General features: G+C 41.2%; 1 protein-coding gene across 2 annotated transcripts in view; it reads left to right on the top strand.

Moving 5' to 3' along the window:
* The window catches only part of PAPPA (pappalysin 1), a 421,200-nt gene that overhangs the window by 66,287 nt on the left and 327,652 nt on the right, over window positions 1-27,261 (top strand). For both annotated transcript variants that reach the window (XM_077283454.1, XM_077283453.1), the window contains exon 2: window positions 12,003-13,074. In XM_077283454.1, the coding sequence (XP_077139569.1) occupies window positions 12,003-13,074 (1,072 nt within the window). The remainder of the gene's footprint in view (window positions 1-12,002; window positions 13,075-27,261) is intronic.

Below are 27,261 nucleotides of genomic sequence, written 5' to 3'. Positions count from 1 at the left end.
TTTCTGGTCCACGGCACAGTTGTTCCACCAGTATACCCATTACAAATGTGTTGATTAATAAAAGTATCCATCGCAACATTCAACATTTAACCATTTACATAAGAGTTAGAAAGGGTCCCCAACACTGGTTAACTGCTGCCCCTTCAAGGTCTTTCTTTGCACACTCTGGCCCCTGGCTACCGGTGGTGCAGGGAACAGCAACACAACTCCAATTACTTGAATGTGACTTGAGCTGAGATTTCCAACTTAGCAGGAGGTAAAGGAGCAATGTTATATATGGAAAAGCCATGGAGGCTTCTCAGCACTAAACTTCATTACCAGGATTGGCACTTGTAGCCAGATCCCCATTCCCAACATTAGAAAGAGATGGTATACCCTAGAAACATGCTATCATGTTCTAAGATGGGAAAAACCTCCTTAGGCTATGGGAACGCAGAATCTTTTTGTTGACTTTTTGGAGTGAAAACTAAGCAGAAACTCAAAAGTTTTTGAGGAGTTGTATGATTTGTAAAATGATATGACTAGTTTCCACTCAATTACCATTCACGTTTCTGCTAAAAAAAATCGAAAAACTCTGTGTGCACAAAGCCTTAAAGCTCTCAGTTTAAGAAAAGCATAAAAATAGCTAAAAAAAAACACTAATTGTAAGAGATCCAACTGTTTTGTGTATATAGCTCTTATGGAAACTTATTTGCCCTAATGAAAATTAACAGGGTTTTCCCACAAACAAAGTACATTTTAATCAATAGATTTTAGAATAATAACAATTTCCATAATTGGATGTATTGAAAAAAAATGTTCCTGTGCTGAGGTAATCTTACAAATGTGCCCCTACTGTTTACCATCTGAGAAAATAAAGAACCTCATCCACCACTACCACAAAAGATGGTAAGAAATGGGGTATGGAACTTTTGATTAGGGTCATTTGGATGTTTTGGGTTGTCATTATGATTTAAAATGAGAAAACACAGCAGTTTGACAACAAATGGCTTCACCCAACCACTGACCATGAGTGGAGAAAAAGTTTTGGTGTTATCATTCATATTCTCTGGAAAAAAAGGCCAAGAAAGCAAAAATTCTGGTGTGTAAACTTTTGAGCACAACTGTACGTATAGGATTTCACTGCTTGTTTTTGTTACAAAAGGTCCTGAATATCAGGTTAATGGGGTCATCAAGTTTTGGACACCCAAATGATCTCCTATTGATAACCTGTCTTAAGAATAGGTCATCATTGTCTATGTATTATAAACGTGAAGAGTAGACTTGTTGTCCTCTAAGTGCTCAGTATAATGTATATATCATAGCCATGCATCCTGTAACTCTACATTATTAGCCTGTAACCAAATGAATGTTTACTAACCAGTGTTACGAAGTCTACTAATGATATTGTGATATGTTTATTGGTCAGATCGCAATGTACCATCAGCAGTGTAATATGTGTATAGGTCAATTCTCCATAGGCCACACTGTTCTAATGGCAGAGTGACACGATTAAAGAATTGTGAGAAGCAGCTTTTGTTCTTCTTTGTTTTTACGTTTTTTCATTGTTTGATCAAAACAAAACTTAGAATGGATAATATTTTCTTAAAACCAAGATGAAGTTCTGCATTTCGCCTTCTGCTCCAGTTTTTGGAGTCTGCAGAATTCAATAATAAAATCCATGAAATACTAAACAAAAGATATTAAAAATTTTGGAAGTTGCCTATTAACCTGTGGATAACTTTCAATTTTATGAGGTTCTGACCAATGGATCTCCCGCCGATCCTGAACCATGGCTCATCAAAGCCCAGTGTGTTTGGAGTGGAGATTAACCATGCTTATTGCTAGTCCATTCATTTTTATGGGCTTGTCAAAGAAAGACCAGTCGAGTGCAGTTCTCGGCCGTCTCCAGCAGTCCCATTAAGTATGAATGGTCACACAGGGCTCTTCAGAGTCTCGGTTCTAGGGATCGGTGAGTTTCCCAATAGTTGGAACACCAGCAGTTGGGAAATTTTCCTCTTTCCTGTGGATAATTTCCTGATTTCTGGGGATTCAACCACTGGGACTACCACTGATCCCGAGAACCAGGCCGGTGTGAATGGAGTGGAGATCAATAATGCATGCTGCTGCTCAAATAATTGTTATGGGAGCACCAAAGAAACACCATCTGAGTGCAGCTCTTGGCTATTTCTGACAGTCCTTTCTGAATAGAGTGGAAGCATGTCCGATTGACCTCCACTGCATTCATTCGTGGTTCTCCAGAGCCTAAATTAGTGGGATCGGTGAGTGTCCCAATGGTCAGAACCATAGCAATTGGGAAGTTGTCCCCTATCCTGTGAATAACTTCCTGATTTCTGGGGATCCGACCACTGGATGCCCACCAATCCCGAGAAACAAGGTTCTTCTAAGCCTGGTGCTATCGATGTGGAGGTCAATCATGCGCTCTGCTGCTCCATTCATTTTTATGGGAGTGCCAAAAAAAGACTAACTGAGTGCAGCTCTTGGCTAACTCCAGCAGTCCCATTAAGAATGAATGGTCCAGGAGTGTGCATGATTGACCTTCCCTTCTATTACACAAAGCTCTTCAGGCCCCTGTTCTCAGGATAGATGGGTGTCCCAATAGTTGAAATACCAACAATTGCTAAGTCCCTTATCCTGTGGAGAACATCCTGATTTCTGGGGATCTGACCACTGGGGACCCCAACTGATCCTGAAATCTGAGGTTCTTCAGATCCCGGCATGAATGGATTGGAGATTGACCATTCTTACTGTTCCTCCATTTATTTTTATGGAAGCACCAAGGAAACACCAGCTGAGTGCAAGTCTTGGCTATTTCTGACACTCCTATTTTGAATGAATGGAATGGGAGTATGTCTGATTGACCTCCACTGCATTCATCCATGCCTCTTCAGAGCCTAAGTTCATGGGATTGGTGAGTGTCACAATGGTCAGAACCATAGCAATTGGGAAGTTGTCCCCTATCCTGTGAATAACTTCCTGATTTCTGGTGATCCGACCACTGGATGCCCACCGATCCCGAGAAACAAGGTTCTTCTAAGCCTGGTGCTATTGGTGTGGAGGTCAATCATGCGCTCTGCTGCTCCATTCATTTTTACGAGAGTGACAAAAAAAGATCAACTGAGTGCAGCTCTTAGCTAACTCCAGCAGTCCCATTAAGAATGAATGGTCCAGGAGAGTGCATGATTGACCTTCCCTTCTATTACACAAAGCTCTTCAGGCCCCTGTTCTCGGGATCGATGGCTGTCCCAGTGGTCGAAATACCAACAATTGCTAAGTCCCCTATCCTGTGGAGAACTTCCTGATTTCTGGGGATCTGACCACTGGGGACCCCCACTGATCCTGAGATCTGAGGTTCTTCAGATCCCGGCATGAATGGAGTGGAGATTGACAATTCTTACCGTTGCTCCATTTATTTTTATGGAAGCACCAAGGAAACACCAGCTGAGTGCAAGTCTTGGCTATTTCTGACACTCCTATTTTGAATGAATGGAGTGGGAGTATGTTTGATTGACCTGCACTGCATTCATCCATGCCTCTTCAGAGCCTAAGTTCATGGGATTGGTGGGTATCTCAATGGTCAGAACCACGGCAGTTGGGAAGTTGTCCCCTATCCTGTGGATATCTTCCTGATTTCTGGGGATTTGATCACTGGACCCCCACCGATCCCGAGAAACAAGGTTCTTCTAAGCCTGGTGCTGTTCATGTGGAGGTCAATCATGCGCACTGCTGCTCCTTTCATTTTTATGTGAATGCCAAAAAAGACCAGCTGAGTGCAGCTCTTGGCTAACTCCAGCAGTCCCATTAAGAATGAATGGATCAGGAGTGCATATGATTGACCTTCACTTCAATCACACAAAGCTCTTCTGGCCCCTGTTCTTGGGATCGACGGTTGTCCCAATGGCCGGAATACCAACAATTGCGAAGTCTCCTATCCTGGGAATCTGACCACTGTGGACCCCCACCACTGATCCTGAGATCTAAGGTTCTTCAGATCACGGCATGAATGGAGTGGAGGTTGACCATTCGCACTATTGCCCCATTTATTTTTATGGAAGCGCCAAAGAAAGACCAGCTGACGGCAGCTCTTAACAATCTCCGGCAGTCCCGTCGAGAATGAATTGAGCGAAAGTGCCTTAAATATTGGAATCCCAGGAAGTCATCCCCTATACCTGCATTTGCTCTCTTCTAGTAACCGGGCTGTGGTGCAGCACTGACCAGTCACAACTGTTTTCCAATCTTGCTCTGTGTTTAGTTGATTGATGTCCTCTCAGAATGTGTTGGTACATGGTGGGACATCAATCCACTGAAAAGTGGGCATGATTGAAGAAAAGTCGTGACAGATTACTGTTGTGCCCTCGCCCAATGACTGGAACGGAGCTTGGCGCATTGCCATTATGTTAGTTTCTCCTTTCACCTATGACTGCTACCTGTGACGCAGACATGTACTGGATGCTAATCATAAGCCCTAACCTGTTCCACCTTTACTTAGGGAATCCTGACCTGAAAAGCACATTCAGCATATTAACTTTTTTTCCCATAGCAACTCATGAGTTAAGCAGCTGTAAGAATTGAGAAAATAAGGCACAATTATACATTATCAACTGATTGAATAATTATTACAATGACGCAATGCACATTATTTTGAGAAAACAATAGCCTTGACCCTGACGTTTGCTTGTCAATGGATTGTTGTGTGATTTCTAGCATGCCCTGTTTGGACTGAGGTAATCATATGATTTGGTGTTCTAGCTAATTTATTTGAAAGTCTAAAAATGATAGCATACCAGCTGCAGTCTATATGTCCGGGGCAAGTAACTGCTACAGGATGTTTAGGCTCCATTCTGTGTAGTGCTGGAACGCTTGCGATGTACAGTACATGTCAAATGTTTCCATTGGGCTCTATTCAACTCTTTTTGGCATATGTCCAGCTGGGTGTACTCTTTTTTTTTCTTCTTATAGAAAAGCATATTAGACTGTATGCCCTTACAGTAGCATAGGTTGCATCCTACAGTCAGGAAAATATTGTTAACATACTGTATTGCTCAAAAGTGCTGGGCAGGTGTGGCAAAAATGCCAAAGAGTGACAGTGCTTTAAAAAATAAAAGAGTTAATAGCTTATTTTTAGGAATTAGCAAAATGAATGAACAAAAGAGAAATCTAATTCATAGAAATATTGGGTGTGACCGCTCTTTGCCTACACTTGTACACAGTTTTTGAAGGAACTCAGCAGGGAAGTTGTTCTAAACTTCTTGGAGAGCTGACCCCATATCTTCTGTGGATGTTACTTGTACAAATCCTCCTGCTTCCTCATGTGATCCCAGGCACAGGGATTTGAGGCACAGGCCTCTGATCTCAGGGACCGATTTTTGGCTCGGGGGTATAGCCGGCGATCCATAAAACATGGTTATGATCGCGCCAGAAAGACCCCACGTGAGACTCTACTGCATCCACGTGACCGGCAGGTTGGCAGGGATGGGGCTGGCACCATTCGCTTTATTTCTACGTACAGTCATGAGTGGAATGGGATGCGCTCCATCCTTGCCAAGCACTGGTCAGTTCTTGGGGCTGAGCCCTCCCTGGCGGCCTCCCTTGGCCCATACCCTCAGATGACCTCTAGGAGATGCAAAAATTTGAATGACCTGCTGGTGCGTAGCCATTTGAGGCACAGGCCTCTGATCTCAGGGACCGATTTTTGGCTCGGGGGTATAGCCGGCGATCCATAAAACATGATTATGATCGCGCCAGAAAGACCCCACGTGAGACTCTACTGCATCCACGTGACCGGCAGGTTGGCAGGGATGGGGCTGGCACCATTCGCTTTATTTCTACGTACAGTCATGAGTGGAATGGGATGCGCTCCATCCTTGCCAAGCACTGGTCAGTTCTTGGGGCTGAGCCCTCTCTGGCAGCCTCCCTTGGCCCATACCCTCAGATGACCTCTAGGAGATGCAAAAATTTGAATGACCTGCTGGTGCGTAGCCACTATGTCCCCAGTCCGAGTAACCCATTTGGTTCGAGGGGCCCCACTTTGGGGTGTTTCCCGTGCGGGCACTGTCTTGCCTGCACCAATGTCGTGCGATGCTCCAGTTTCACTTCTACTGATGGAATGAGAGAATTTGACATCAGGGAACGGATCTCATGCAGCACAACTAATGTAATCTACTATGCGACATGCCCGTGTCCTATGATTTACATAGGCCTTACCACACGGGAGCTGAGAGTCCGTGTCCGTGAGCATGTCCGGGACATTGGTGCGGCCAAGACAGTGACCGACACGTCGGACCTTAAACCCATTCCACGACATTTTTTGCGGCACCATAAGTGCAATGCAAATCTATTAAAGGTGAGGGGTATTGATGCCTTGCACTTGGGTATTCGGGGTGGGGACAATAAAAAACTTCTAGCACAAAAAGAAACTAGGTGGATAGTTAGACTTGGTACTATGTCACCAGCGGGTCTGAATGAGGCTTTAAGCTTTGCTCCCTATTTATGAGTAATTAATGGCCACACTAAGCTGAATGTGCCTGCCCTCGTCAGATTGCAAATGCTAAGCAGCTTGAGGCTAGGCAAGGACCAGCATGGGAGACTGGCTGGGAATCCCTGGTACCGTTTGTACTCCCTATTTTTTATTCCTTATTTGTGTGTGCCAAGGTGTCATCCTCTGCTTCCTTTTGTATTTAAGTATATGACCCTTCCAGCCCTGGGCGTCCTTATCCTCTGTATGGTTTGGGATTTTTTGGTTTTAGCATTTGTTTTTATGTTTGTGTTTGTGATTTTAACCTCTGGTTTATTTACATTATTAGTGATAATAATTGAGCCGAGGCCTTAAGGTTTGCCTTTTGAATATGTCCTTGGCTCCGTTGAAGTAACCAGCGTGGATACCATCCAAATCGGGGCAAAGTGGACTCATCAAGACATCTGCTTCAGAGAAAATGGGACAAATATTCTTACTATGGAGACTGTTATACTGAAGCGATTCATCTTTCCCACTACAATGTGAAGCCGATGTATAGAAAACGGCTTAGTTCCACTTTGTATATTTATTTATTTACCGGTTTTTATTATGAGCTGTATTTTTGATGGGTCCCCAATTGTCCTGTATTGGTAGTAGCTCTGAGTAGTGGATGTGGAGGGAGTAGCTTTTATACCTATATTGTGCATCTTAGTATCTTCCCTCATCAGTGGCCGTGCGCATCGCGCTGTGACTCATCCTGTCCCTGTGTGGACCGGCGTCTCAGGGCCCGGTGTGTGCGCTCCGGGCATTTTTTTGCCCTGGGCGTGCGCACCTGGTCTGACGCTGAGTTTCACTGCCGGGACCTGCCAGACACAGTGCGTATGTGCCGATGGCGCCACTGTGATTGGCTGCTGTGTACCATGTGACCGGGGCCAAGGGCTATTTTAAGGTCCTGTTAGGCAGTATATGGTTATCCCCCTGAGGAAGTGGCACTGGTGGCCACGAAACGTGCGTTGGGGACCATCGCCCGACCGCCCCCTCCTACCTCTGTGTAGTGGTAAGTGCTAGCACCCTCTTTCCACCACCATACTTAATGGCATTACTATAGAATCCCACTGTTTTGGGGTGACCTTGGTTGGATAGTGTAGGTGCTTTTCCTTATGCACACCATTACAAGACAGTTGTTAATGACTGTAGCTTCATTTTTGGGGTCGTTCTGCTGCAAAGTAAACTTTGAGGCAGTCAGACACCTCCGCCATGATATTGCATGATGGATGCATTGTTATTACTACACAATGCCTGCTTACTTTTAGGAATTGCCTAGTGCACATTTTACATCATGGGACATGACAAATTAAAAATTTGTGTTCACGATCATTCTTCTGCATCCACCTACTTATGTCCAAACTAAATTTTTTGGACAATTATATAGTGCTGGAGGTAGTGACTGCCTCCATAGATGCCCAATCACTCCTCTTATTAAACTAAGGCAGTTTTGAAAGTAGGGTTGTATCTTTCCTGCCTTTTAAAGGGAACCTGTCATGTGAAAAAATGCCATTAATCTGTAGATATTGGATTAATCTGGAGGTTGATAGCGTTCTGAACCTGTCCAGTGCTGGCACTTAGACGCGCTACCGGGAAGAAATTAACTTTATTCCTCTTGGTAGTGTTTGGGTTTCAGTCATGGGGGGCAGCATCAGCACGGGTTCGGTCACCGCTTAGGCCTCTTTCACACATCAGTTTTTTGCCATCAGTCACAATCTGTAAAATTTTGAAAAAAAACAGATCCTTCGCAGATTGTGAAAAACTGATGCGATGGATCCATTTTTTCGCCAGATCTAGCTGATCTGGCTAATTGTATCCTAAAAAAATCGGAGCATGCTCAGTTAAAAAAATTAAATCCGTCACCGGATTCCGTCATTTGACGGATCCGGCGCCATAGGCTTTTATTCTAGCATCCGACGGACGGCGACAGATCCGCCACTGTCCGTTTTTTCGACGGACACAAAAAACGTTACTATGTCCGTTATCTCCGGCCGCCAGGCAAACAATTTTCAACGGGTCCAGCGAACGACGGATGAAACGTGAGGCCGTCTGTCACAATCCGTCACTAATACAAGTCTATGAGAAAAAAACTGATCCAGCGCCATCAGTCGCAGGAACCATTTTTTTTCAAAATTCGATGGATTGCGACTGATGGCAAAAAAAACTGATGTGTGAAAGGGGTCTTAGTGCACAGAGCGCGGCAGCTGTAACCATGCCAATGGCACTGACTGACAGCCATCTCTAATGATGAGCTGCTGTCAGTCAGTGCTGGGGGTGCAGTTACAGACATCGCTGTCTATACACACAACGGTGACTGATCACGCGATGGCATCATCCCATGACTGAAACCATAGTGCTGCCAGTAAGAATAAAGTTAATTTCTTCTCAGTAGTGTGGCTCAAAGTGCAAGTTCAGAGCTCTATTAACCTGCAGATTAACCCCATGAATGCAGGTTGAGTTTTTTCATGTGTCAGGTTTCTTTTAAATTTTCAAGGCTTTTAGTCTGGGAGAGGCATGTATGAAAAAAGGTTAAGGAGCCTTCATTTGGCTAATGATCACACATGAATTGGTCTTGAAATGGAATCTGTCAGAAGGCTTTTGCTATGTAATCTGAGGAGAGCATAACGTAGGGGCTGAGACATAGATTTCAGAGCTGTGTAACTCACAAGCTGTATGCTCTAGTTTCCATAAAATGAATGTTTTACCGCCAGGAGATAATCACCTCCGGGACTGGTGCTCACATGAGCCCTGGTCCGACCACAAACCCACAACTGATTAGTAGCTTACTGTCAACATACATTGTACCCAGAAAGATGTGACTAAGCGGTATGGATTGTATCACAACTGCAACACCTAGTTAACTAAGTGACACATCACTAAAATCGGGGTTTATGTCCTTACATAATGCTGCTCTCAGACAAGGCAGCAAAATCCAAGGGACCGATTTCTTTTAATTAGTATTAATCTTATAAATATGGCCTTTATAGCAGTAGTTCAATTTACTTTTCGTATATTCAATATTTGCTTATATTTTGGCTGAATTGAGCAGATCGGACGCTTGGACGTTCTCAACTCAGGTAGTGAGAATAATGGAAGTGAATGGCAAACTCAAGCATTTTTCTGGAGGTCTCTCTCTCGGGGTCGGATGAAATGAGTTGAATGATCGTCTTATGGAGACCCGAGAACTCAAGCATTTTTACGTAGGTCTCTCTCGGGGTCTGATGAGATGATTCGAATGAGCGTCTTACGTGGACCCAAGCATTCGAGCATCACGTGATACTCAGCACTGATCAATACTCAACCCGATGCTTGATCGACTATCGTGCAGTGCTGCTCACGCTCACCCATCACTAGTCACGGTTACTGGTGGATTCTCTTTACTGTTACTCAATACAGCTTGGCGTTGCTTGTTATTTAGCTAGAACATATGAATCGTGAAATGTCGATAGCATTCATTTTTATTTTTGTCACATATGCGTAATGTACGTGCATTAAAATGTGAATCAAATGTTCACAACAGCTTGCCCTTAGCAAACCCGCATGCTTTGCATATTTAGTACACAATATTACTAATATACATGCGAAAATGCAATAGGAGGCTTTGGAAGAACAAAGCTTATCTCGCCTACTTGACATCTGGCAGTTACTAGGTTGTAGTGAAACCCCATGTGTGTAGTGTAATAGCAGCTATTTGAGGCACATTCCTTCCCCACATATTTTACTAGTTTATGGTTTCTATGAGCGCCAAATATTTTGTTTATTCAATTAAACTTTTTGACATCATCACCTTTCCACTCCGGCAGTAATGAGGTTTATGCCGATTGGTAAACAAGTTCACGTGCATCTACACACATTGGTACAAATACGAGTGTCATCTCTAAAGTCCGAGGTGTACCGTCAACTTGCTTTTTATTTGCATGGTCCAGATTGAGGCCAACGGGTTAGAGACACCTGATGCAATTAATTTGGAAGATATGGGAAAGTTTATGTTTCTTAAGAAACCTGGGATTAATTGATAATTTGTTTGTACATTACTTATTATATTTACTCAGTTACACTGTGAATGGGTTGAAAAGACAATACTGCTAATTGGGTCTTATCCGATTAAAAGTTAATTAGGAATTAGAAAACCTACTCACCTTTCCTGGTTGTTCAACCACCACCATAGATAGAGCTTGGATTCAGCTCCTGCAGACCCACAATGATGGAGGATAGTGGTTGTTGGAAAAATGGTTTAAATTCTGTGCTGCCGAACTGGAAGATTGTAGACAAATGAAGCCAAGGATACAAGAAAATGAAGATGGTTGATCAATGGTTTGTCCTGAAGAAGAAGTATTGCTACTTTGAAATGCGTAGACAATTAAACCACATCTTCATTTTCCTGGATCCTTGGCTTCATTTATCTGCAATCCTCCATTCCATCAGTGCAGAATTTAACCAATTTTTCAAACTATCACTTACTCATATACACTGTTACAGACATTATGAGTTGTTTGCTTGGACCTTGTGAGAAACATACTGACCAACTCTTCTCGAGGCTCCTAAATAATAGGAGAGAGTTCCCCAACTCCTAGAAAAGTTGGCAAATCTTCCCGGTGCCAATAACATCTCCCATAAACTCCAAAAAAATGTGATTCTTGAAGGTTCCTAAGGCATACTGCCGGGATGCTCCATTATTAGATGGAGCCCTGGTATCCAAACTCATATTCAGGGATGAAAAATCATTAAAGAGAGCCCCCAAAAGTTGCCATGTCTGAACTAAAGTCCCAGCAAATCTGTATTACAGACTTGTAGGCACTTAGTATTGTTCTCATAACATAGAAGCTGAAATAGACAGTAGAATTTGACTGGATAAATCATACTGTCATACAATGGGAGGAGATCTATAAATCATATTAAAGGGAATCTGTCAGCAGTATTTCACAACCTAAACTTTATATGTGCATGTAGCTCTTTCAAAGACAAGTCCAGCAATACCTTTACACGGCCGGTCCGTTCCTTCGTTACTGAAAAATCAGTTTTTGAATTTCTATGCAAACATTTTTATGTAGATCTGAAGCCTCTGTCACTCCGACTCTATTCCCTGCCGAGCAGGCAAAGGAGCTGTCAGCCAAGCAGGAGGAGGCAGCGATGGGCAGGGAATAGAGCTGGAGTGACTCAAGCTTCAAATCTAAAAATAATTTATTAGCCTCATTTGCATATCAATTAAATTGCTGATTTCTCAGCAATGGAAGAATGTACTACTGACCATGTTAGGTATTTCTGGACTTGTCTTTGAAAGAGCTACATGTTACATATAGTTTCATAGGTTGAAAATAGACCGATGTCCATCAAGTTCAACCTATCTCCACCAATGTGCATATAAAAAAACTTGGGATTCCTTTTAAATGCTTATATGTAGTTTTTTTCTGATATTTTTTGTGGTATTTGTTTAGGGATATATGTTTCTCCTAAAGTTTGTACTACTCTTACTTATATGTTTTTCTTTTCTGGGGACACTTAGGACTTTATGACAAATGTACTTATACTTCTCATGACCGTGGATGGGTACTCGGAATTGAGGCCATGAGTGACCAGGGTACAAGAGATCCACGCTATTTCTTCTCCTTAAAGACAGATCGTGCTCGCAAAATGACGACCATCACTGCTCATCGCAACTACCTCCCGAATCAGTGGATTCATCTTTCTGTAACTTACAATGGCCGTATATTGAAACTCTATGTCAACGGGGCACAAGTGGCAACAAGTAGTGAACAAGTTGGCCCAGTCTTCAGCACTTTTGCTCGGAAGTGTAAAACTCTAATGATTGGAGGGAATGCTCTAAATCAAAATTACAGAGGCTACATGGAACAATTTAATCTTTGGAAAATAGCTCGAACCCAGAAGGAAATATTGTTGGATATGGGCCATGCATTTCATGGACTGAGTACTTCTCTACCTCAACTTGTTCTTCAGGAAAGCTTTGAGAATGTGAACAGCAAATGGTTTCTCGTAGATGGTAAATATGGTAAAATGCCACAAACGGAAAACATCTATCTCCATGTTTCATCCTTGGACACAAATTTAGATCTTCCCCAGTGTGGGCAAACTCTTTGTGACAATCTGGAGGTGATATCTAGTTACAACAAAGTTGGAGGTTTCCAGCGACCCAGAGTTGTACGTTATACAGTGGTTAACGTGTTTGATGACAACCATGAAAACCCAACAGTAACCAAAGAACAAATCGAGCTTCAGCATAAGATGCTCAATGAAGCTTTTAACCCCTACAACATCACATGGAAATTAAATGTGTTAGAAAGAAATGACTCCTTTCTACGATACCGACTCATCCTTACTAACTGTGACATTACAAAGATAGGCAGCACTGAGTGTGATCCAGAATGCAATCATAAACTTACTGGATATGATGGTGGTGATTGTCGTGGGCGCCACTTTTGTTACTCCAGCCGGAAGGAAAACAGCGTTTGTGATATGGATTGCAACATTGAAGAATTGGATTATGATGGTGGAGCTTGTTGTAATCCCAACGTTACAGATGTCACGAAGACGTGCTTTGATCCAAAGTCACCTTACAGGTAAGCATTGTCTTTTAATTTAGGTTGGCTAATTTATGTTTGTATGTGTTTTGTGACTTAATGAGGGGATACAAAATAATTTGTTCATTTAGGAATCTTAATTATTGGAAACCTACTATTTGGACAACCACTTTTCCAGCAGTGTCGGTACTCTCATTCCCCGGGGTCACGTGAGGTTGTTATGACAAGTGAGCCTGGGTGTCCAATCAGCACTCCTTCAGCTGTATAAGTAATCAAGAGGAAGTGATCGGCCAGCCGCAACCCTCACTTCCCCCTGATTGCTTATACATCTGTAGGCAGTGACAGTGACACCAGTGCTGATTGGCGCCCGGGCTCTCTTGTCATAACAACCACATGTGAGCCAGGGAATGTGAGTACCGACACCGCTGAAACGGCACCACTGTTCTAGTAAGTGATGGTGGTGCCAGTAGTGGGACCCCCAACTGTCAGACATTCATGATGAATTCTGTGTATATGTGATGAATGTTTTTGGCTGTTATACCTCTTTAATTTATTAACACGTAATTGCCAAAAGAAAAAGATAAATAAAAATCCCCCCAATCTGGGAATGTGCAGTGCAGCCAGAAACATGCCTTACCTATATTTGAGGGAAAAGCAATTGAAAGACGCCTTGTTTCCGTGTGCCGTGAGTTCAAGAGAGACAAGGTAACCAGAGGCTTAGAAAACGGTGACTTTACTGACAATGGGTTGCAGAGTTATAGCCCTGATGAAAGAGTTAGAAGAACTTCGAGACTCATTGTCAGCAAAGTCCCTGTTTTCTAATGCTCTCTTTTACCTTGTCTCCCTTGGACTCGGCAGCTTCACGGCTTCTTTCAACTATTTTTTTCTCAAGCTCTGTGCCTGTCTTGGTCAGGTTCAGCAGGTGGAGCCGCAGCCATATCCAACCAGTCCCCACACCCTATGCATTGTTGTGCTTGCAAATCTGCACAACCTTACCAGGTGCGTGATCCTTTGAGTTTTTATTCCTCAGCCTAATCCCACCGATTTTACACATGGAGCACCCCAACTTCTTATTCTTTCATTTTTGTGATTTCCTTGCTACCTTTTGTGCCTGTTAATGCATATTTTCTATCTCTATGCTCGCTGAGTGGACGGGTCTTTACTGATGTGATGTTAGTGTTGCGGCCAGCACTCAGATGTTCCCCATTTCTGCTCCATCTTCTTAGTCTCATAAGCACACAGAGAATCTGCAGCTGCATCCCCCTCCTTCTTGAGATCTAAAAACTTTATAAAACTAGAATGATGCTTTTGATGACTGAAAAGATTTATGAGTGTTTACCAAGATTTTGCAGGGTTGGGATGGGGGTTGTGTATAGAGAGTTGTGGTGCCCTGTTTCCCCAATAACATATATTGCAATGTTTAATGTATTCATATATAGTACTAATACTGATTTAAAGAGGCCGTCCACTACTTTATCATTGATGACTTATCCTTAGAATAGGTCATCAATGTCTGATCGGTTGGGATCCGACACCTGGCACCCCCGCTTATCAGCTGTTAACAGTGTTGGCTGCTGGCCGGAACTACTCGATTAGTAGTGTACTCAAGTAGTGGCCGTGGCTAGGTATTCAAATCGATATGAGGCGGATATGCCGTACCCTGCCACGGCCACTATTGGAAGAAGGAGCAGTTCCCCAATTGAGCAGTTCCAGCTGGAGGCCGCCACCGACACTGAGGACAGTTAATCGGTGGGGGTGCGGTGTCATCAATGAAAAAGTAGTGGACATCCTCTTTAATGATAATACTGAAAAAAATCTCATTTTATTTTCTGATTTGAATAGAAGATGCTAAACTATGATGGATTTGTGCTAAAAAATTCCAATTATAAGGATGTTTTAAAAATCTCGCTTACACAATCTTCCTTCTCTTTTGTTACTACTTTTTGGCTTGTTCATTAGCGCATTGGTCCAAAATGAAAAGCCATCTTCTGGCACTGATACCTCCTGCTTGTTCATGAATGGTCTCATTCTTTGACAGAACATGATATCAGTAATTTATTGCATGAATCCTGCCAACAGTCATATTAGTTTTGGGATAGTCCATTTTTCAGAATTGAAGAACGTAGCTTTAATAAAACTGCATTAAGTCGTATGTATGAAGGAGGTAGCATTGTGCGTCATAGTTACATTTGATTAGAACAAGAATGTTATTCTTTTAAGGTGCCAAATATGTATTTACCTACTATTGGCTAATGAATAGAAGCCACCCATTGTGTTTTTCACATATGAATTGCATGCTACACAAATGCTCAATCAACTTCATAAAGTTTACTTGTTTTTTTTTCTCATTTTTTATTTATGCTTCACTTTTAATAGAATCCCTGTTTTCCACTGTAGATATGACAGTGCTCAAATTCTGAGCTGTGTATAACCACACCCACACCACTGATTGGCAGCTTCCTGTGTACACTGATAGCAAGCTGCCAATCAGTGAAGGGGGCAGGGTTACATTTATTAGCTGGACTGCCTGGCATGAGGCACCTGGTCCTGCAGTGGTAATCTCCTGCTAATAAAACACTTATTGCATTGAATCTAGTCCAAGCTGCTGAGAAAGTGACTCATATCTGGACTCAGACTCTCTGCCCCTACATTATATGCTGCTCTCAGATTAAGTACCAATAATCTGCTGACAGATTCCCTATCAGGGAAATATAGATGAAAAAGTCAATTACCAATGAATCCATTCTTCTTGCAATCTATGCCATGTAGTTCTACTGCACCAAGTAAGCAGACAAAGTATGATGGCCCCTTTGCCCTATAGGCATACTGTTTTTCTTTTATTGGACTTCCAAGCTGGCTAAGGCAGACTTACAGACCCAGCAATGCTCCCAGGGAAAAAGGTATGCAAATTAGCCTTCCTCCAAGAGGCACTAATTGGAAGTCTACTATGCACTGATGAGGGAATAACCCTAAGACAGCTGTCTGTATTCCTTAGGTTTGGCCATCAATAATACATTTGAACCAACTCTTGAGCCCGCCATACACATTGGATGGCTGCCATCTGAATGATGGTTGGCCGAACGTTTGGTTGTCTCTATCATACACAGGAGTGCTAGTTCTGCCAAGTGTTCTCTATTAAAGAATCATCGTCAGACATACAGTATCTGGCAGCGGCTTATCTCTGAGAAACAATTCACACAGCAGTCTGAAATCAGACATGCCGGAGTAATATTTCCCCCAACAATAATTTGTCAAGGGCTCCAACACACATTAGACTAGTGTGTATGTATATGGAGGGCTTTAGCACTCCTAACGGTCACCTGTTTAAAGGAGGCCACTACAGCCATTATTACAATGCTCAGTCTACTCGCACAGCATACACTTATTAGCAGCTATGGTATTGATTACAATGTTATCCTGTTCTGTTTAGACATCTCATTGATAAATCAGATAGTTTATTGCAAATAAAGACCATCAATATTGTGACCCAGGTAAACTTGATTAGGCTTTTTAGTTGCTGAAACAAATTTTATACATTAGGAGAGGAAAAACCAAAAAACAGGGAAAGACGCTTATTGGATTAGCAAGTCACCACAAGGGAGAGCTAAATGATGAAAAGAGCGATGTAAGGCTCACCTATCTTTGGCACTGGATGATACTGCTGATATTGTACATCAATACTTGCCACTAGATTCTCTGCACAATACTCTAAGGCTTACAGATGCATGACTGACCGGTGGTGCTCAATCATGTAGTTTCCATCAGAAAAACCGCTGTCCATGAGACCCCCTGTATGAGCCAAGCTGTTAGTATGCAGGGTCTCCTGATCTGGTGTATTCTGGATCTTTTCATTTGAATGGTTGTATTTATTGCAAAACTGAGGATGAAATGTATGTACCGTACCCCTAGTCAATTCCAATGGTCATTTTACATGACATTACTTTCTTCCCAAAATGTTGCGAGTCAACACAATGTAGAACCACCATCAGCACTCGATAAGCTCTTTTTTACATGGAGTAATCAACAGCACTGGATGTAATCAGATGATCGCTAATGTGATTGTTCATCCACATACAGTTTTATTATGGACGGCAGCAGATTGCGCCACCCAACTGATTATTTACTAAAGCTGTGATCAAACGACAAAGAAGCATCTTCTAGTTTTTCTGGCAGATATGTTTACATGGACCATTGGTCAAGAAGGAAAAGTCAAATGACTATTTGTCCACAAAATCATCTGCCCATGCAAAAGAATTTTAGAAGGGTTGTCCACAACCGGGCATCCCCAGCTTAATCAATTCAATGTCCCACAGAAAATAAAAGTAATAGTTACTCTTCCTCTTGCAGGCTTTCCAGTGATGTCGGCATTGCTGTTTTCAGCCGGTGATGTGACATTGTTGTATTAAGTAACCGCTACAACTAATTAGTAGTTGCTAATCGGCTGCAGCCTTTACTATTTTTACGTCTGCTCTAAGGCAATATTGATGAGTTGCAGCCGATTAGCAACTTCTGGTTGCTTGTAGCGATCACACAACAGAATAATGTCACATCACCCGCAGGAAATAGCGGCGCTGACATTACTGGAATAGTGCAGTGGCGAGAGGTGGGTATTCATTGTTTTTACTTTCTATGGGGCACTGAATTGCTTAAGCAGGGGTTGTCTAGCAGCTGGACAACACCTTCAAACCAGAAGATCTGTGTGACCATTGGCTAATTGCCAAAGTGGCTCTAATACCAAGAGGCTTTTCTCGTTGCGTTAACATCACATTAGTTAACAATGATATAATTTAGTTGAATGTTTGGCATCATTTTGTCATGACAAACAGTGCTGCAGGAGAAGAGACATCATCTAAGTGTAGTATGCTAGAATGCAAGAATAAAGGTGATGAGGACCGTCTCTCACCTTGTGTCATTGTGCAACAATTGGGCACAACTCCACTGGCAGCAGCAGAAAAACTAAAAGCTTCAAGCCACCATATTCCGACAGAAGGATATGTCCAGCTACAACCTCCAGTCTGGATAAAATTCAATGGTAGATGATGGACTTGTGGCAATGCCCTAAGGAGACAAACTGAGGGTTCCGAAGGTAAAATATGCTTACTTTTTTCAAGAATGAAAATTCAGTGCATTTCAGCTCTAATATACAGGCCACCTGATGAAGTCTTAAGAACAGGTACCACTGATACATAACTTCCGTCCTGTAACAAGGACACTCCGAGACAATTTAACCTACAACAAACTATGGAGTACATAGTCCCATACACAAATGTAAAATTTGTAGCACAATTTTATTAACAATCATAAACTAAATAATGATTAAATAAATACATACAAGCTGACAATACAAGGTACAGAAATGGTGCAAATACAGGCAGACACAAACTACCATAGTGGCAGTATGGGATATAGCAGCTGAATTATAAATTCCTCCTAAAAAGTGCTTAGTGCATAACAAAATGCCAATAAGTATGTGGCTAAGTCCCTATATATGCTGGGATTGCTTCTGTAGCTTCCTACCAAACCACTACTCTGGAGCAGGGGAGGGAGGGAGGAGGAAAGTGCCGCTAATCTTACCCATGTGTAAATGCCGGTAGTGAGTCTCCAGCAGCCCCGACGCGCGTTTCGCATTTCCAGCAGCCCCCCGAGGAAGCCCAACGCGAAACGCGCGTCGGGGCTGCTGGAGACTCACTACCGGCATTTACACATGGGTAAGATTAGCGGCACTTTCCTCCTCCCTCCCTCCCCTTCTCCAGAGTAGTGGTTTGGTAGGAAGCTACAGAAGCAATCCCAGCATATATAGGGACTTAGCCACATACTTACTGGCATTTTGTTATGCACTAAGCACTTTTTAGGAGGAATTTATAATTCAGCTGCTATATCCCATACTGCCACTATGGTAGTCTGTGTCTGCCTGTATTTGCACCATTTCTGTACCTTGTATTGTTAGCTTGTATGTATTTATTTAATCATTATTTAGTTTATGATTGTTAATAAAATCGTGTTACAAATTTTACATTTGTGTATGGGACTATGTACTCCACACCTGATAAAGTCTTGTATGTTAGAGCTGAGATGCATTGCATGTCAACCATATTTCATCTTCCGAACCCTCAATTTCTTTTCTTGGTGCATCATCGCAAGTGTATAGCCCATCATCTACAATTGAATTAATTGGTCATGGCTATTTACAAAAATTATCAATTGTTGACAAATCTGTTGTGAATTCTGCTTTTGGGTTCCCTCCGGTGGTAGTAGGTAGTAATGCAGTTGTCCCTGGGTTGCAGTCCTGGTCAGGTGTGTCAGCTGATTGCAGTTATGACTGGGGTATTTAGGTGTGCAGGATTCATTAGTCCTTGCCAGTTGTCAATTGTTGTTGGGAGGTGTTGGACCTCTGCCTGGTTCCTCCTGCCTTTCTGCCAAATCAGCAAAGATAAGTGTCTGTTTTTTTTTCCTGTGGCACACATGCTGTGTGCTTCACAATTCAGTGCTATTCTTTGTGTTTTCTTGTCCAGCTTAGATTGTGTCAGTATTTTCTCAGTCTTGTTGGATTCTCAGGAGTGGCAGATATACATTCCATGTCTTTAGTTAGATTGTGGAACTTTTTGTATTATCTGTTGTGGGTATTTTTGGAAGGGTTTTAATACTGACCGCCTAGTAATCTGTCCTATCCTTTCCTATTTAGCTAGAGTGGCCTCTTTTGCTAAATCCTGTTTTCTACCTGCGTGTGTCTATTCTTCTCCTACTCACAGTCATTATTCGTGGGGGGCTGCCTATCCTTTGGGGGTCTGCTGTGAGGCAAGATAGCATTCCTATTTCCATCTATAGGGGTATTTAGTCCTCTGGCTGTGTCGAGGTGTCTAGTTTGTTAGGCACACCCCACGGCTACTTCTAGTTGCGTTGTTAGTTCAGGATTTGCGGTCAGTACAGGTTCCACCGACTCCAGAGAAAGTTTTCATGTGGCTCCAAGGTCACCAGATTATAACACAAATCATTAATTGAAACTTTGATTAGCCCACCGGCATATTTTGGGCTTTTGATCAAGCATGGACTACCCCACCGGAGAACAGGAGAATCCTCCGTTGGGCCACCACTCTCTTATATGAGCAGTACTTGGCACAATATACATGAATCACTATGTACAGTCAAAGGCGGCATATTAATCATTTAAGAATCTACTCAGTTTATTGCTTTATAAATTTGCGATTGAGGATAATGTCACATTTATATGGACCTGAAAAGTGGGCCCTGGAGTTGGTTACTGGTGGGTCCTTGGTACGCCAGTCCGACACTGCTGTTGATCACTGAATGACTAAACCATAGTTGTTCATCACTTTGTATTGTAAAAAGCTTTTTTTAGCTCTTTGAAAATGTTCTATTTTTCTGCAAACTATATCATTAAATCATCTGCACTACAGATGGAATACCAATAACCGGTGTCTGCTCTTACGTAATTCTTTGAATCTTTCTTGGAAGTATATGTTCTCTTAGTTTCTAAATAAGCTACCTGTTAGCTATTCGGGACCATGGAGAAACTATTATTATGTTTTTTTTGGAGCAACTATCTTTACAGGTTTCTTAAAGAGTAAAACTTTTTTTGCTTTATTGCCTTGTGAAATTTTGGATTCCCATTTAAGTATAGTATCAGATCTTTTAAGTAGAACATACAAGGGTTTAGCTAAAAGATCATTGATCAAGTGGGAAAAAAAATTCTTAAAATTTCAGATTTCTTAAAGGGTAACAGTTTTTTTGCGTTATTGCCTTGTGAAATTTTGGAGTCCCATTTTAAGTATAATATTAGATCTTTTAAGTAGAACATACAGGGGTTTAGCTAAATGCTCATTGATCAAGTTGGAAAAAAAATATGACAGTTGTATATAAAAAAAAAACAAAGATAAAAATGTGGTGCGGAATGTTTGCTGTTCCTGCAAAACTCTGCTGCTTAGATTTGAGCTTTTGAGTTTTTCTTTTAGTGACAGAGCTAGTGTAAATGGAAATACCCTTTGCTTTACACTGCTCTAAGCATTTCTTTCTCCTGTCTCCAGTTACAGGGGGCCTCCTTTTTCCGTTTCTTGAAACTGGCAACAGTCTTATTTAATCAGTGTGCTCAGACAGACATCCAATAGGGGCTCTGCTGTGTGATGTCGGCTCCCGTGTGGGTTCAGTGGTCCGCAGCTGTTAGCATGGTTGATTTCTAAGGACTCTTCAGCAGTAAAGATAGTAGTAAAATAAAAGAAAAAACAAACAAATATCCCGTGAAATCATTTAAAGGAAAAACGAAAAACGAAAAATTAAGGGAAAAAATATAAAAATTAGAAAATGATATTAAAAACAGTTACAATAGTTATGAATATACTTTATGTTAAGTTATAAATTTATTTTCTAGGAAAACCCGTTATACATAAAGATGAAATGAATGATTCATGCAGGATTTAGTTTGAGTCAAATTTTTAGAAATTTGTGGTTTGAAGTAGAGATGATATGTTCGGAAAACGATTGCCGAATCCGAATTTGCCATAATCGTGCCATATTCATATCATATTAGTGCCGATTTTATGTTTGACGGTCGTTTCCGAACATTGCTCATCTATCTCCCATTGACTGCAATGGCGTGTGCCATATGTTTGGCGAATATTGCAAATATGGCAATCACAATCCAAACCAAATTTTGAAATATTTGCTCATCTCTTGTTCCAAGCAAATTCGAACACTTGGAGATTTTGTTTGCAATTTGCTAAAAATCTTATCTGACACTTTTCCCACACTGCTGAAGCTTTAATGAGCTGGCTAATGTGATTTTGCGCTAGGTTTCCCATAACACCTTGCATCTGTGACATATTTTGTACCATATGATCATACCTTGTAAAGTAACTTCAGTAGTGATCATCGGTTCCCAATAGGGCACAATAGGGCACAGGACTGGCAGTTTCTCAATCGCTATTTCTCTCTCCCGATGATAGGCACCAAGCATTGGAGGTGCGGAAAGGAGAACAGTGAGGTGAGTATACATTTTTTTCTGTTTTTCACATCTTATATTTTTGCTTTGGGGTCCGGAGAGAGCTTAGAGCATAATAAGGAACATTCAATTCCCTGGGAATAACTTTCTGCAAATCGAACGTCCTGGAAAAATCCACACAGTTTGGCAAATTTGAATTTTTCAGACCAGCTGATCTGTATTGACCATACAAAGGAGTGGCTCAAAAAGAAGCACATTAAGGTCATGGACTGACCTAGCCAGTCTCCAGACCTTAATTCCATAGAAAACGTATGGAGGGAGTTGAAGCTCCGAGTTGCCAAGCAACAGCCTCAAAATCTTAATGATTTAGAGATGATCTGCAAAGAGGAGTGGAGCAAAATTCCTCCTGACGTGCGCAAGCCTCATCATCAACTGCAAAAAACATCTGACTGCTGTGCTTGCCAACAAGGGTTTTGCAACCAAGTCTTAATTCTTGTTTGCCAGAGGGATCAAATACTTATTTCTCACTGCAAAATGCAAATACATTTATATAATTTATACAATGTGATTTTCTGGATTTTATTTTTAATATTCTATCTCTCAATGTTAAAATTAACCTACCCTTAAATTATAGAAGACTTCTCATGTCTTTGCCAGTGGGCAAACTTACAAAATCATGAAGGGATCAAATACTTATTTCCCCCACTGTATACTAGATGTGCACTGTGGACATTTTCTAGTGTTTATAGCTATTTATTGAGTCTAGTCTAGTAGACCATTAGCCATTTTACCCCTGACTAAGCCAATGTATCTGGTGAAACATTTTGAGAGGACTTTGTGCCTTCTTTTAAATCATTGAACCTCAGTCTATTTCTCACATATAATAGTTATACTACATGTGCACTGCAGGCATTATCCAGTATTTAAAGGTATTTAGTGACAATCATAGTCAGAAATTAGAATTATACCCAACATTTCTTGTTGATTTCTACTACATCTATATACACTCACCAGCCACTTTATTAGGTACACCATGCTAGTAACGGGTTGGACCCCCTTTTGCCTTCAGAACTGCCTCAATTCTTCGTGGCATAGATTCAACAAGGTGCTGGAAGCATTCCTCAGAGATTTTGGTCCATATTGACATGATGGCATCACACAGTTGCCGCAGATTTGTCGGCTGCACATCCCAAAGATGCTCCATACAAGGCAGGATGGATCCATGCTTTCATGTTGTTTACGCCAAATTCTGACCCTACCATCCGAATGTCGCAGCAGAAATCGAGACTCATCAGACCAAGCAACGTTTTTCCAATCTTCTACTGTCCAATTTCGATGAGCTTGTACAAATTGTAGCCTCAGTTTCCTGTTCTTAGCTGAAAGGAGTGGTACCCGGTGTGGTCTTCTGCTGCTGTAGCCCATCTGCCTCAAAGTTCGACGCACTGTGCGTTCAGAGATGCTCTTAGGCCTACCTTGGTTGTAACGGGTGGCGATTTGAGTCACTGTTGCCTTTCTATCAGCTCGAACCAGTCTGCCCATTCTCCTCTGACCTCTGGCATCAACAAGGCATTTCCGCCCACAGAACTGCCGCTCACTGGATTTTTTTTCTTTTTCGGACCATTCTCTGTAAACCCTAGAGATGGTTGTGCGTGAAAATCCCAGTAGATCAGCAGTTTCTGAAATACTCAGACCAGCCCTTCTGGCACCAACAACCATGCCACGTTCAAAGGCACTCAAATCACCTTTCTTCCCCATACTGATGCTCGGTTTGAACTGCAGGAGATTGTCTTGACCATGTCTACATGCCTAAATGCACTGAGTTGCCGCCATGTGATTGGCTGATTAGAAATTAAGTGTTAACAAGAAGTTGGACAGGTGTACCTAATAAAGTGGCCGGTGAGTGTATAATACAGGTCTACACTAAAAAAAAATCAGGTGTCCTAGTATTTTGAATGAACATAGGGTATCTTCAGGGTGCTGAATTAAAACCCCCCACTAATTTGCTGAATAATGCATTCTTCTAATGTGACTTGTGTGTAATAGCAAAAATAATAGTTTTTTGCCTTTTGGTCTTTTGACTCTTTAACTGTGTCTTAGGTAATGAAATATTCCATATAATTATTTTGCACTTCAATTTTTTAAGCTTACAATGCTGTAGAAGCCACTTTTTTGAAGCCAGAATTCCACTGTAATTAATTAATTATTAAATATCTCAGAAACTAGAGCCAATTTGACAAAACTAAAGCCATATTCTTAATCAGCACTAGAGATGGACAAACTCGAACAGTAAAGTTCACCAGGAAGTCCGTGATATTGTTTGGGTTCGGCACTCTGAACACTAAGGAACCAGAGTGGGAATGCGACTCTCTGACAAGCAGTAATTATTTTACCGCCGGTCAGAGGCAGTGTTTGCCGCACTGTCATGCACATGACAACATGGCAAAAGCTGGATGTCCAGGCCCTCCTTTCAATTGGTTCAGGTTGGGGTACTGTTGGGTTATCCAAACCAAACTTTTTTTTAACTGTCCGTCCATACCCGAACAACCAGGGTTCTGTCCAACACTAATCAGCACCATATACTTAATTTTGAATGGTTCATACATCGTTGGCACCAAAATCACCAGTTCAATTGGCGGTCTAGATGCAATCAATGGAATTTTAACCAGTGTGTGCGTTGATTTGTTCGGGATGTACAATTATTCTGATTTTTCCTTTATTCACTAGAGCGCAGCATACATAATACATCTGCAATAGCCGAACAATAAATTAAGTAGCCAACTTGCCTAATCTAAATTTCGAAGCAAATTTTCTCATTCTGTACAACTGTAACTTTTATTCTATAACTGGTTGAGACGTTTAACGATCGGTTTCTATTGACTAAAAAGTTCATAAATTATTTAATTTACTGTTTTTGTTTCCTTCTGTTAATGGCTGACCTAATTATTTTGGCCTTTTAGTCCATTTTGAGAAGAGGCTGCTTGTTAAATAATTGAAGCAAGTGTTTTAATACCCCAAATTTTAAGTGTCGTTGCATGGCAATGAGTAACAAGCATCTTTCAAAATATTCTGTGGAGATGCAACGCACTTTATTAATGACTCAGAGACCTTTGATATCTTTCCAGCTCGCGCCTTTGAAATGTGATTTGGCACGGCACTCTTAGATTGGAGATCTTTCTGGGGGATTTTTTATGCTTTGGATTTTTTACCACCTTAGCTTTTTTTTTCTTTTTATTTAAAGGTTTACTGAAGGTTTCAAATATTGTAGATTTATGAACAGCATTAAAAAATATTACATATTAACTTTCAAAAATGGACGCAAAAAATAAAGATCTATCTTGTTATTTCTTTATTTTCAAAGTTTTTAGTGATTATTGAATAGCAAGGTCTAGTAAAAGAAATGTAACAGGTCAACGCAAAATATTCCGGTATTGTTTTTCCTCTAATCATTGATAATGTTGTAATTTGCGGGACATCGCTTTTAACCCCTTCACAACGCTGCCAATTTCCATTTGTGCATTTTCGTAATTTCCTCCCTTTCTTCCCAGAGTCATATTTTTTTTTTATTTTTTTTTTTTCACATAGACATATGATACTTGGGTTTTTTTTGCGAGACGATTTGTACTTTTGAATGACACCATACATTTTATCACATAGTGCACTGGAAAATGGGAAAAAAAATCTGATTAGGGAGAAATAGTGAAAAAAAAAACACATTTCTGACATTGTTTTTTTGGGAATTGTTTTTACGGTGTATTGTGTGGTTAAAAAAGACCCTGCAATATGATTCTCCTCATCAGTATAATTGCGGTAATACCCAACAAGTTCAGTTTTATATTATTGTAGTGGCAAAAAAAAACAGAAGTTTGAAAAAAAAAGTTGTGGGTAGTGTCGCCATTTTTCGAGTCCCATACCGTTTTTATTTTGGAGCCTTGTGACAGCTTATTTTTTCGCGCGGCAAGACAGCAGTTTTTCCATTTTGGGATAGCTATACGATTTTGATCTCATGTTACAGCATTTTTTGTGGTATTTCAGCAACCAAAAAAGCGCAATATTAGCATTTTATATTTTTTTCAATTTACGGTATTTAACGATCGAGTTAATTATTTTTATATTTTGATCAAACTTTTATGATAGCGGTGATACAAAATATGTGTATTTTTTAAATTTTTTAATTAGGTTTATTTTTAACTATTAAATTTTGTATAGTTTTGATTTTTTTTACTTTCTATTGTATTTGTTAGTCCCCTTAGGGGACTTGAAAGTGTCTATATGCAGTATTGCTGCATATAGTAGAAATCACGTTCACAGGCTGGGTTTCAAGGGAGTTCCATCTGGCTGTCATAGTAAACCATCTGCCACCCTTGAACACATCATGGTCACTTCTATGGACCCAAAGAATGACAAGACCCGTTGCCTTCGCATTGTTAATGCTGCTGTGAGTTTGACAGCAGCATTTAACGGGTTAACAATCACGGGTGGCGTGCCACCCACTATTGTTATAGGAAGGTCCTTGCTGTAGCATGCAGCCATGACCTGCCAGGTATGGGGACTAACCATGTTAGCTTCCGACTTACACCGTACATATACGGTGGATGTCGTGAAGGGGTTACAGAGGACCTTTGACTAGATTTGTTTTCTAATTTAAACTGAGCACCTCCTCTTATTTCTGCAGTTCCATTGATTCTGGAACAGTTTTCCTTTTTTTTCTGTGCTCCTCTGTTCCAAAGTTATGCCCCCAATGTAATAATGAAGCATATTTTCCCTCTAATAAATGGGCGTATACCGACGACTTCTGCTATAGAGGAGAAAAAGGAAACGCCCACAGAGAAATTCCATGTTAGACAACCAATTAGTCGAAGGGAAAACTTGCATCTCTACTACTGGGGTGGCATAACTTTGGAAACAAGGGGCACAGAAAAAAAATAAAAATATTGAAACAGCAGCAATTAGAGGAAGTACTCAATTTAAATGTAAAATATCTTGTGAAGGAAACAGCTCTTAACGAAGAACACTGAATGATCCATCTTAGATCACTCTGTGTGCATAAGCTGTCATTTCTCTTGGCAGTGAAGGACCTGTTTACACAGAACAATGCGCTGTCAAGAACAATAAAAAAGTAAAAAAAGATCATTTTATCTGACGATCAAGCATTTTGCTGTGATTGACAACTTGTTTAGACTTTCAAGATTATCATGAAACCAGAGTTCCTGGGAATGCCCATTCAGGATAATCTTGCAGTGGATATGGACCTTTAGACTTGCCTTAAGCTCATT

This window comes from Ranitomeya variabilis, chromosome 2 (assembly GCF_051348905.1).
Source record: "Ranitomeya variabilis isolate aRanVar5 chromosome 2, aRanVar5.hap1, whole genome shotgun sequence".
Classification (NCBI taxonomy): Eukaryota; Metazoa; Chordata; class Amphibia; order Anura; family Dendrobatidae; genus Ranitomeya; species Ranitomeya variabilis.
Note: the sequence above shows the minus strand (reverse complement) of the source record. Positions and strands in the feature narration are given on the sequence as shown.